The sequence below is a fragment of the Cucurbita moschata genome, unplaced genomic scaffold (assembly GCF_002738365.1).
Source record: "Cucurbita moschata cultivar Rifu unplaced genomic scaffold, Cmos_1.0 Cmo_Scf00005, whole genome shotgun sequence".
Lineage (NCBI taxonomy): Eukaryota > Viridiplantae > Streptophyta > Magnoliopsida > Cucurbitales > Cucurbitaceae > Cucurbita > Cucurbita moschata.
In genome coordinates, this window is record NW_019268521.1 from 4,135,027 (window position 1) to 4,145,477 (window position 10,451).

The 10,451-nt window shown below is 38.4% G+C and overlaps 3 protein-coding genes across 4 annotated transcripts in view; all 3 read left to right on the plus strand.

The window, feature by feature from the left end:
* LOC111443196 (probable rhamnogalacturonate lyase B) overlaps positions 1 to 4,077 on the plus strand; it is a 6,897-nt gene extending 2,820 nt beyond the window's left edge. The window contains exons 6-14 of the mRNA XM_023080905.1: positions 43 to 367; positions 705 to 860; positions 929 to 1,035; positions 1,688 to 1,778; positions 1,855 to 1,996; positions 2,158 to 2,314; positions 2,710 to 2,826; positions 2,941 to 3,070; positions 3,714 to 4,077. Of these exons, the coding sequence (XP_022936673.1) occupies positions 43 to 367; positions 705 to 860; positions 929 to 1,035; positions 1,688 to 1,778; positions 1,855 to 1,996; positions 2,158 to 2,314; positions 2,710 to 2,826; positions 2,941 to 3,070; positions 3,714 to 3,968 (1,480 nt within the window). The 3' untranslated portion in view covers positions 3,969 to 4,077. The remainder of the gene's footprint in view (positions 1 to 42; positions 368 to 704; positions 861 to 928; positions 1,036 to 1,687; positions 1,779 to 1,854; positions 1,997 to 2,157; positions 2,315 to 2,709; positions 2,827 to 2,940; positions 3,071 to 3,713) is intronic.
* A 296-nt stretch (positions 4,078 to 4,373) lies between these two features.
* Positions 4,374 to 6,239, plus strand: LOC111443199 (transcription initiation factor IIA subunit 2). 2 transcript variants are annotated; one of them, XM_023080910.1, is made up of 4 exons: positions 4,374 to 4,513; positions 4,701 to 4,849; positions 4,957 to 5,007; positions 5,815 to 6,239. In XM_023080910.1, the coding sequence occupies exons 2-4, from the start codon at positions 4,721 to 4,723 to the stop codon at positions 5,953 to 5,955; spliced, it is 321 nt and encodes a 106-aa protein (XP_022936678.1). In that variant the 5' UTR covers positions 4,374 to 4,513; positions 4,701 to 4,720; the 3' UTR covers positions 5,956 to 6,239. The 2 variants fall into 2 exon arrangements, with proteins under 2 accessions (XP_022936678.1, XP_022936677.1); XM_023080909.1 differs by having other exon boundaries at positions 4,375 to 4,493.
* Positions 6,240 to 7,619: 1,380 nt separating this feature from the next.
* LOC111443197 (UDP-glycosyltransferase 91C1) lies at positions 7,620 to 9,235 on the plus strand. The gene has a single exon (XM_023080906.1). The coding sequence runs from the start codon at positions 7,656 to 7,658 to the stop codon at positions 9,039 to 9,041; it is 1,386 nt and encodes a 461-aa protein (XP_022936674.1). The 5' UTR covers positions 7,620 to 7,655; the 3' UTR covers positions 9,042 to 9,235.
* Positions 9,236 to 10,451: the final 1,216 nt, after the last annotated feature.

Consider the following 10,451-nt stretch of genomic DNA (forward strand, 5'->3'; position numbering starts at 1 on the left):
GTGATGTTTTTTTTTTTTTTTTTTTGTTTGATTGTAATATAGGTTTCATTACATGGCGATAGCAGATAACAGAAAGAGATCGATGCCACTCCCTGACGATAGAGTAGGCGGCAGAGGCAAAACCTTGGATTTTCCTGAAGCTGTATTGCTCGTCCATCCTAGAGAAGCTGCGTTCAAGGGAGAGGTGGACGATAAGTACCAATATTCTTGTGAAAATAAAGATCTTAAAGTGCATGGATGGATATCCATGGATCCTTCCGACGACCCTCCGGTGGGTTTCTGGCAAATCACTCCGAGCAGCGAGTTCCGATCCGGCGGACCGCTCAAACAGAACCTCACCTCTCATGTGGGACCATATGCTCTTGCAGTAAGTATTACCTCTTAGATATTCTCCACTTTGAGCCTAAGCTCTCGTAACTGAGGTGGGACTCCTCACCCAACGATCTTCAATAATACTCCTCTCGAACAAAATACGCTACAGAGCCTCCCATGAGGCTTGTAGAACCCTCGAACAACCTCCCCTTAACCGAGGTTCGACTCTTTCTTTGGAGCCCTCGAACACTTTAGTCTTTTGACTATAATTTTGAGGCTTACAACTTCTTTGTTCGATATTTGATAATTCTATTGACATCACGTATTCCTTATAAATTCATGATCAACCCTTTAATTAGGCCGAGAATTTACATAATTGGCACAAATTTCAGATGTTTCTTAGCGCTCACTATGGAGGAGAGGAGTTGGTGCTGAAGCTGAATGCTGATGAGCCGTGGAAGAAAGTGTTTGGGCCTGTCTTTTTCTATCTTAATTCTGTTCCTAATGGAAGGGATCCACTTTGTTTGTGGGAAGATGCTAAAATTCAGGTATTTTTCATTTATTTATTTATTTTTATTATGAATATATATTTATTTTAATCTCACTAATTTCTCAGATGACGAAGGAAGTTCAAAGCTGGCCCTATTCTTTTCCAGCTTCTCAGAATTTCCCACCACCAAACCAACGTGGTAGATTGACTGGCAACTTATATGTCCTTGACACGTACGTTTACTATTGTTTCTGCCGTAACAACTCAAGTCCACCGTTAATAGATATTGTCTATTTTTGTCGTTACGTATGGCCGTTAGCCTCACAATTTGAAAACACGTCTACTCGAGAAGCCGTGGTTTCTACACCTTTATCCCCTCTCCAGCTAATATGGGATCTCACACTCTACTGTTGGGGTTTAGCAAGGAATCTCACAATCTACCCCCATGGGGTCCAATGTCCTAAATGGCACACGCTCGGTGTCTAGCTATGATACCAATTGTAACAACTCAAGCCCGCTGCTAGTCAATATTGTCTGTTTTAGCCCATTATGTATTGCATTGTGAGATTTCTCGTAGGACCCTTAAGGGGGTGAATTGTGAGATCTCACGTTGGAGAACAGAAGGAAATATTTTTTATAAGGGTGTGGAAACCTCTCCAAATAGATGGGTTTTAAAACCGACGATACATAATAGACTAAAGTGGACAATACCTGCTAGCGGTGGGTTTGAATTAATACAAATGATATTAGAGCCTGACACCGAGCGGCGTCCTTCCTTGTAAAAGTGTGGAAACTTCTTCCTGACGGACGTGTTTTAAAACTTTGAAGATGGTGTTAAATTATTTTTATAAAAATTAATAGTAATTTCACTGCATTTGTGAGCAGATATGTTAACCAAGAGCAAATGCCAGCAGCTGAGGCATATGTGGGACTGGCAGCGCCGGGAGATGCTGGATCATGGCAGACCGAAACCAAGGTACGGAGCGATTGATTATTTGATTTTCAACATATAATGAGAACTAAGAAAATGATGTTCCTTAAACCATGATCAGGGCTACCAATTTTGGACCAAAACAGATGCATATGGCTCGTTTAGCATCGAAAATGTACGCATCGGCGACTACAATCTTTATGCTTGGGTTCCTGGCTTCATTGGTGACTACCGTTACGACGTTGTCATTAGCGTCTCTGCAGGTTTTGATTCACATTTCAAATATCTTCCTTTGATTAAGAACAATATATACATTATGAATTCAGAGGTTAAACGTTCAAATTTACAAAAGACAAAATTCTATGTGAATGAGGCTTATAACTCGAGAAGTGAAAGAACTCTCAACATTTGTAATTATATTCAGGTAGTGATATGGATGTGGGAGATCTTGTTTTTGAGCCACCTAGGAATGGTCCAACGTTGTGGGAAATAGGCATTCCTGATCGCTCTGCAGCTGAATTCTATATTCCTGATCCTAACCCAAATTATATTAACAAATTATACGTCCACCATCCAGATAGGTACGAGAGCTTTTCTCTTTCAACTATGGCGATCGCTTCTCTTAAATCTTACGTTGATTTAATAATATATTAGACAATGCCTATGGAGCGGGAACAGGTTCCAATCTCCCCTCTTACAAAATTTTCATTTATTTTAGCCTTTTTTAATCGAGAAATCTTTCTCCACTCACTCTCCATTTTACATTCGGTTTGGGACTAGTCTCCACCGAGCCTTAATCCCACAAATTAAATGAAAATCTCTAACATATATATATATTAATTCCGGAAAAACATTACCTCAAACTAATATATCATTAATTAATTAATTAATTAATTATTAATTTCAAAGGTAGTTGTGACAGAAGAAAATAATTAAATTAAATAGCTTAAATTCTTAGAATATTACTGTTGAACAGATTCAGGCAATATGGACTGTGGGAGAGATATGCAGAATTATATCCTGATACAGACTTAGTATATACCGTTGGAGTCAGTGATTACACAAAAGATTGGTTCTTCGCTCATGTTAATCGGTAAGTTCCAATATATGCTAATATGTCAATTAAAATATATTTATAAGGTTTTTAATTATGGATATATATATATATATATATATATATATATATATTTTTTTTAATTAATTGCAGGACTAGAAATGATGGGTCCCATTTACCAACCACGTGGCAAATCAAGTTTACACTCGATAACAACATAGATAAGAGCGGTATCTATAAATTGCGAGTGGCTTTGGCCACCGCCAATGTTGCTGAATTACAGGTACTCATTCTATTATGTTGTTAACTTTATGAGACGTTGGGTGATAAAGATTTTAAGCATTTTAGATCAAACGATTAGCTGCCTAATTTGGGGAATGATCGTGGGTTTATAATAAATAAATACTCTCTTCATTAGTAGGAGACTCTTTGGGAAAGCCCAAAATAAAGTCATGAGAGCTTATGCTCAAGTGGACAATATCATACCATTGTGGAGAGTCGTATTCGTCTAACATGATATCATAATCATGCTCTAAATTTAGTTGTGTCAATAGATTGGTAAATCTTCAAATGTCAAACAAAGAACTTCAAAAGAAAAGGAGTCAAGCCTCCTCGAAGGCAGTAAAAAATAACTAAGACTCCAAAGTTCGAAAGAGTCGAGCCTCGATTAAGGGGAGATGTACTTTGTTCGAGGGGAGGTGTAAGGAGTCAAGTCTCCTCGAAGGCAGTAAAAAACGACTAAGACTCCAAAGGAGTCGAGCCTCGATTAAGGAGAGGTGTTGGATGATGAAAGTCCCATGTCGACTAATTTAGGGAATGATCATGAATTTTATTTTTAGATTTTCATCTTTCATTCATTTTATTTACTCTTTTGGACAAAATTTACTTAAGATGTGATATTATTTTTTCTTTTCAAATAAAAATAGATTCGGGTGAACAATCCAGAAGTAGAGCCGGCTCTATTTACGACAGGACAAATTGGGCACGACAATGCAATTGCAAGACATGGAATTCATGGACTCTATCGACTCTATAGTGTCGACATGTCGAGATCTGTATTGGTAGAAGGAGAGAACACCATCTTCCTTTCGCAAATTATAAATACTTCATCTTTCAACGGCGTCATGTATGATTATATCCGCCTCGAAGGCCCCCCATCCGACGTCTCTACACGTTCATAAAATATATTTTTTTTTCTTTTTTTATTTCAAAATTTATAATTATAGTCTTAGTCTTGTAACTCTATGAAACTTAAGCCAATAATGTTGTGAACTAAAAGTTTCTCAGAAATTTAATTACCGAGTCAATTTTTAACCGTTTAGAATAAATTTTAACGGTGTCAATGTGAAAGTATAATTTTTCACCATTAAAAAACATATGGAGTAGGAGTAATATTTTAATGTCATGAAACCTTTTCTTTGTTGGGCCGGGCCGAAAGAGGGCATATTGGGCTGACGAGCGTAATGGGCCGTCGAAACTCAAAACAGGCTTAAGGGCCCAAAATGATTAAACAAAGTCGCTTTCTAGGGAGAAATTCGTCATTTTGATGAATTACTACTCCGTCTCTTTGCTGCTATATATACCCTCATCTACAAAATCTAGGGTATAAAAAGCCCCAAATTTCTTCGCTCGCGAAAAGCTTTGGAGCCATCGTTGTCCCGGTTAGAATCAAGAAACGAGAAGAATCACATACTTACCAACAATCTGTAACTACAATTCCTTGCTTGTACTCGCTCTTTAATTTTATTTCGTTCCTTTTAGAATTGATCTCTCGCTTTTATTTCGAAGATTTTGCCAGCTTTCTCGAATTCTGATGCTATGTTTCAAAATTTTCTGAAGATTTTGTCAATTCTGGACGTGTATTTTTTTTACTAAATTTGATATCTTAGCTAAAGAGCTTCCATATTTTTCAGATCTTGTTTTCTGAAGAAGAATGGCAACGTTTGAACTCTACCGTAGATCGACGATCGGAATGTGTTTGACTGAAACTTTGGACGAAATGGTCCAGAACGGTACTCTTAGTCCGGAGCTTGCTATTCAAGTTCTTGTCCAGTTCGATAAGGTACAGTCAAAGCTGTTTGAAGATTTTATATTTTTTTGGATTTGTGTACGGAATTAAGGTTTAAGGTCTTGTTTGATTTAATTTCCTTCCACTTTTGGCTTTTGCAGTCCATGACTGAGGCTCTGGAATCACAGGTGAAAAGCAAGGTGTCTATCAAGGTATCCTTTTTTTCTTTTTTCTGGCTTATGAATTTGGCGAATCCTTTAATGCAGAGATTTATGTTGCTAAGTAAAGTCAACATTATAAACTTGAAACGTGATTTAATAACTGATAAGAGGAATTGGTTGTGTCTGCCTGTTCTGAGATTGCTCTGTTTGTGCTGTAGTGCACGTCTAGCCTTGAGCCAAATTGTTATGTCGGCAACACATCCATATGTCGAATGTGTAGTAGAATATTTTTCCGTGGTCTTTGGTTTCATATACAAATGCACAGCATACAAACATTTGTATTTGAAACGTGGAAGTTTCGTTGGTGGAACTTTTCATTAGGTTACTTGTGTTCATTCCATTCCTTGTTTTGTTTTCCCCTGATTCTTGAAACGTTTTCAGTATAAAATATTGCACATTGAATAAGTCTCTCTGGATTGAACTTCGTTACTTTGTGTTTTTGGAATCTGGCGATAAAGTAATCGATGTCATTAGGGATATGGCCTTGCTACAATATCAGGTTCCACAATGAGTCTTAACGACTATTCAATCGGAAGGATGTCGATTTTCTCATGATACTCGGTTGAAAGTTGATAGTGCATAGATTATATGATAAGTTTTCTTTAAAAGAAATGAAGAATTTACAATCACACAGCAATATTTAAGGTGTTATATAGTCATCGGGCCTGGCATTCTTTTAGATCTTCCCAGCCATTTCTTTTGATTCTTTCGTTCATAACACCAATCAATTTGTTTTTGCCAAGTGAATGTATCTGATAACGCCCACACCAATCACACCTATTCTGTGTTTTGCAACAGGGACATTTGCACACCTATCGGTTCTGCGACAATGTTTGGACATTCATTTTGCAGGATGCAACATTTAAGAACGAGGATTCCCAAGAGACTGTTGGAAGAATTAAAATAGTAGCATGTGACTCAAAGTTACTCACACAATAAGCTTGAAGATGAAATTTGCATAATTATTTGATGATGGTAGAAGGAAATAGTCATGGTGACGAAATGGCCATCCGGGCAGTGTTGCGAGTTGGAAGCGATTCAAACATGATTCTGTAAAGTCATCGACCCGAACAGCTAAAAGTTACTTTCACGCCCATTGACGATACATTTGACTGTAATTGGCATTTAAAGCTGATTACATAACAATTATACAGCCCTTCCTAGTGTAATGATAATAAAAACATGATATCTATTTTCATATTATGCTTTCAATCTTTGTTTCTATTAGTTTCTTTCAAACTCAAAACTTATCCCAGAGTTCCACTCTCATATATTCCTCTCCTTTGTTAAAACCTTTTTTCTGTACATGAGAATTCAAGCTTCCATGATTCCATTAACATAAGCATTTTATTGGCATTAAAAGAGTCGGAACATGACAAGGCGTGCTCAATACGACATCGAAGTCTTTAGATTTCCAGAAACGCTTCATTGGGCAAACACGATCCAAACATTTTTAGCCCTCATCCATTCTACAACAATATAGGGATCCCTCCTTGATTAGGAACAGATTTGAAAGTGTTTGGTGGTCTATAGCCTCCTCAATTGAAGGTTTTCTCGAATGAGAGGCGTGGAAAGAAAGCCCTCCTCTTCATCTTTAATAGCCTCAGCTCCATCAAAACTTCTTCAGACACTATCAGTTACACCACCCATCCTAAAAGGCAAAAATGAGTAGTTACTAAACTTGATTCCTTGATTTAATGCCTCACCACAGCAGTCCCTTCTAATTTACTAACAAGCATGTCCGGGTTTGGACGATATTTAAACCGATATTCGCACGTTTGCTCTCCCCTTCCCGCTTTGAATCATTTATGTTGGAGGTAATAAGCTGCAGCAACACCTCACTGAGGCCTACACCATCCTATAGGCCTACATTTTCGTAAGCGTAAAGTATCTTAGTAATCCGATGTGCCTGTGGTAAGTCAAAGCTAAAAAGTTCAAGATTTGTGACTGGGTCGGGATGTAGTTCTTCAATTTCAATATGGTAGTTGTTGATTGCATTTGGGTCCCGTGGAAAAAGGGAAAACTAATACGACTCAACGAGCCTCCAGAACAATGAAGCGAGCACTACTAACCAAGCCCAACTTCGCAAACATAATGCTCAAGCTATTGAAAGAGCTGATCTTGCTTTACCCAAACCTTTCCACAAATAATAATAAATGTTGATTGCGTAACTATTGTCAAGCATCCTAGTCGTCCCTTAATCGAGCACACCACATTACACCAATGCGGTGTTTATCCCACACATTTTGATGCTTAAGTTAGTACCGAATCGACGAAGACTCTTACATTTTTAGTGGAAGAGATGTTGAGATAAGTCTGACAATGTTCAGTGAATTAAGCTTTTGTGTAACATGTTCAGTCCTCGGCTTGGCCTTCATGGTCTCCAAGAATCTTCGTTTTCTTTTCTGGATGCGTGGGCCTATAGGCATCGTGGGTTCGAACCCATGCGCCACCGCATGATTTTACCCGTAACAATATTATAATCAAAACAATGAAATGATAGTTCATATTCCAAAATGTCGGCTCCTGATATTTGCTCAATCACAATAATTGGCCGTTTCTTTATAATATTGATATTTCAGATCCATAAGCCTGAAGCTGAAGCAATTGGTCTTTCACTGATTCAGTGCTTTGCTTTGATGGCAAACGGCGGCGTTTTGCACGTAGTGGTATTCCCATGGCTAGCCTTAGGCCATCTCATTCCCTATGCTCGTCTCGCCATTTGTTTAGCCCAAAAGGGCCTTAAAGTTTCCTTCATATCAACCCCAAGGAACCTCGGTAGAATTCCCAAAATACCCCCACACCTCTCCTCCGCCGTAAACCTCGTTGGCTTCCCTCTGCCCCCCGTCGACGGTCTTCCGATCGCCGCCGAGGCTTCCTCCGACGTACCGTACAACAAGCAACAGCTATTGAAGAAGGCCTTCGACTCTTTGGAATCGCCGTTGACCGATTTGATTCGCGATTTAAATCCCGATTGGATTATCTACGATTACGCCTCTCACTGGCTTCCGCCAATCGCGGCAGAGCTCCGTATATCGACTGTTTACTTCAGCCTCTTCACCGCTGCGTTCCTTGCCTTCCTCGGCCCGCCGTCGGAGCTGTCCGATGGCGGAGGTTCCCGGTCAACGGTGGAGGACTTCATGAAGGTTCCTGAGTGGATGCCTCCAGAATCAAACATCCTCTTCCGGTACCATGAGATAAAAAAATCTTTAGATGGAGCAACCGGAAATGAATCCGGAACGTCCGATTCAATCAGATTTGGTGTTTCAATCGAAGAGAGTGTGGCTGTGGCCGTAAGAAGCTCCCCGGAACTGGAACCGGAATCGTTCGATTTGCTCTCAAAGCTCTACCAGAAGCCAGTCATTCCGATTGGATTCCTACCTCCATCAACGGAAGACGCAGAGGAACTGAGCGGAGATATCAAAGAATGGTTGGCGAAACAGAAACCGAACTCGGTTCTGTACGTTTCATTTGGAACTGAGGCATTTCTAAGTCAAGAAGACGTCACTGAACTAGCCTTCGGGCTGAAGAAATCAGAGATTCCATTTTTGTGGATTCTGAGAAGAAATTCACATAAGAACGAGTCAGAAATGTTACCAGCCAGATTCAAGGAGCAAGTCGGAGGCCGAGGATTGCTTCACAAAGGATGGATCTCACAGGTGAAGGTACTGAGTCACAACTCGGTTGGCGGCTGTTTGACTCACTGTGGATGGAACTCAATCATAGAAGGGCTCGGATTCGGGCGAGTCATGATTCTGTTTCCTGTAGTGAACGACCAGGGATTGAACGCAAGACTGTTGGAGGAGAAGAAACTCGGAATCGAGATCGAGAGGAATGAAAGAGATGGATCATTCACGCGCGACTCAGTTTCAGAATCGGTGAGGTCGGCCATGGCAGAAGGTTCAGACACAGGCAAACGGTTGAAACAGAGAGCAATGGAAATGAAAGAGTTGTTTGGAGACGGAGATAAGAATGAACGTCACCTGGACGAGTTTGTGCACTTTCTCAAGTCAAAACAAAAATGAACGGTCTAGACCGTTCAGTAATAAAATATAGATTAAATTATTCAAAATTCCCTAATAAAATTAAATTACTGGACTGCTCATGGCCCATCTATAATTTGGGCCGGTCAGCTCAGGCCCAAACTATAATTTGGGCCGATCAAGCTGTCAGGAGCCCAGCCCATTCGGATAGAGATGATCCTATGTCGTTTTACAAATTCCCACGGCACTCTCGAATCATTCAGGCTTCTTTACATTATTTTAAATGACTAATATATTCGAATTTTTAACTATTGTGACATAATATCATTTAAAAAAATATCTAAATATATTCTAATATAAAATGATGCCGTTAGGATTCACGACTCTCCACAATAGTATGATATTATTAACTTTGAGAATAACCTCTCACTCTACTTTGGGCTTCTCCAAAAGACTCATACCAATGAAGATGTATTATTTACTTATAAACCTATAATCATCCTCTAAATTAGCCCATGTGGGATTCACTCCCAACGGTCCTGCAATATGGGACATTTTAATATGGGATTTTAGAGTAAGATTTATTGGGAATTGAAGCATGACATCCATGTTGGGCGAGGAATAGAATGGATGAGTGCCCCTCCCCGGCTCCCAAGAGCCTCCAAATTTTGTCCCTTTGGAAGCCCTGGGAGACAGAATATTCTCCCCCCCTATTTAACTCTCAATTTTAATATTATTTTAACTACTAAATCTAAAAGAAACAAAACAAAATAATTATATATATTATAAAAGGGACAGATATTTTTTCTCATTTAATTTCGTTTTTTCTAACTTTTACAATATTAATTTTTATCCCTATCACCATAAATTTCGGTTTTTATTTAAGAAAAATATTGCGCCACCTATTACACGTGGCTTAATAATTATTCAAATGATCTCACATATAATTTCCTTTTCATTGGATAAATCCTCTACGGTCATTTTCATTGATAACATATTAAAATTATAATCAGCCCAATCTCCTTAATCCAAATCACATTAATGGATTCTAATATAATTCAACTAAATTTAATATCAATCTCTTTTAAGTATAATGTTTAAATAATACAATTTATTAAAATTAAAATAAGGAAAAATTAGAGATTTTAATATATGCTCTTGTGTTAATTCAAACAAAAAATTATTTTAGAAAGTATAAATATATATATATATATTATTCACTGCGAATTCAGAAATTATGATGTTTACAATGGGCCGGGTCATGAAGCCCAACAAAACTGGTGGCCCCATGTAACGAACGACGTCGTTTCGGTTCGGCCGTACGCTCAGAAACCTATGGGAACGATAGGGTTATATATATTTTTAATTTAAAAATTAAAAAAATTCAAATATTAAAAATTAAACCATATGTTTATCCAAAAAAAAAAAAAAAAAAAAAAATCCTCCCCCCCC

Coding starts and splice junctions, on each gene's coding strand:
- LOC111443199 (XM_023080910.1), top strand. CDS start 4,721: ATGGCAACGTTTGAACTCTACCGTAGATCGACGATCGGAATGTGTTTG. Junction 4,850..4,956: donor TTCTTGTCCAGTTCGATAAG/GTACAGTCAAAG, acceptor TGGCTTTTGCAG/TCCATGACTGAGGCTCTGGA. Junction 5,008..5,814: donor AAAGCAAGGTGTCTATCAAG/GTATCCTTTTTT, acceptor GTTTTGCAACAG/GGACATTTGCACACCTATCG.
- LOC111443197 (XM_023080906.1), top strand. CDS start 7,656: ATGGCAAACGGCGGCGTTTTGCACGTAGTGGTATTCCCATGGCTAGCC.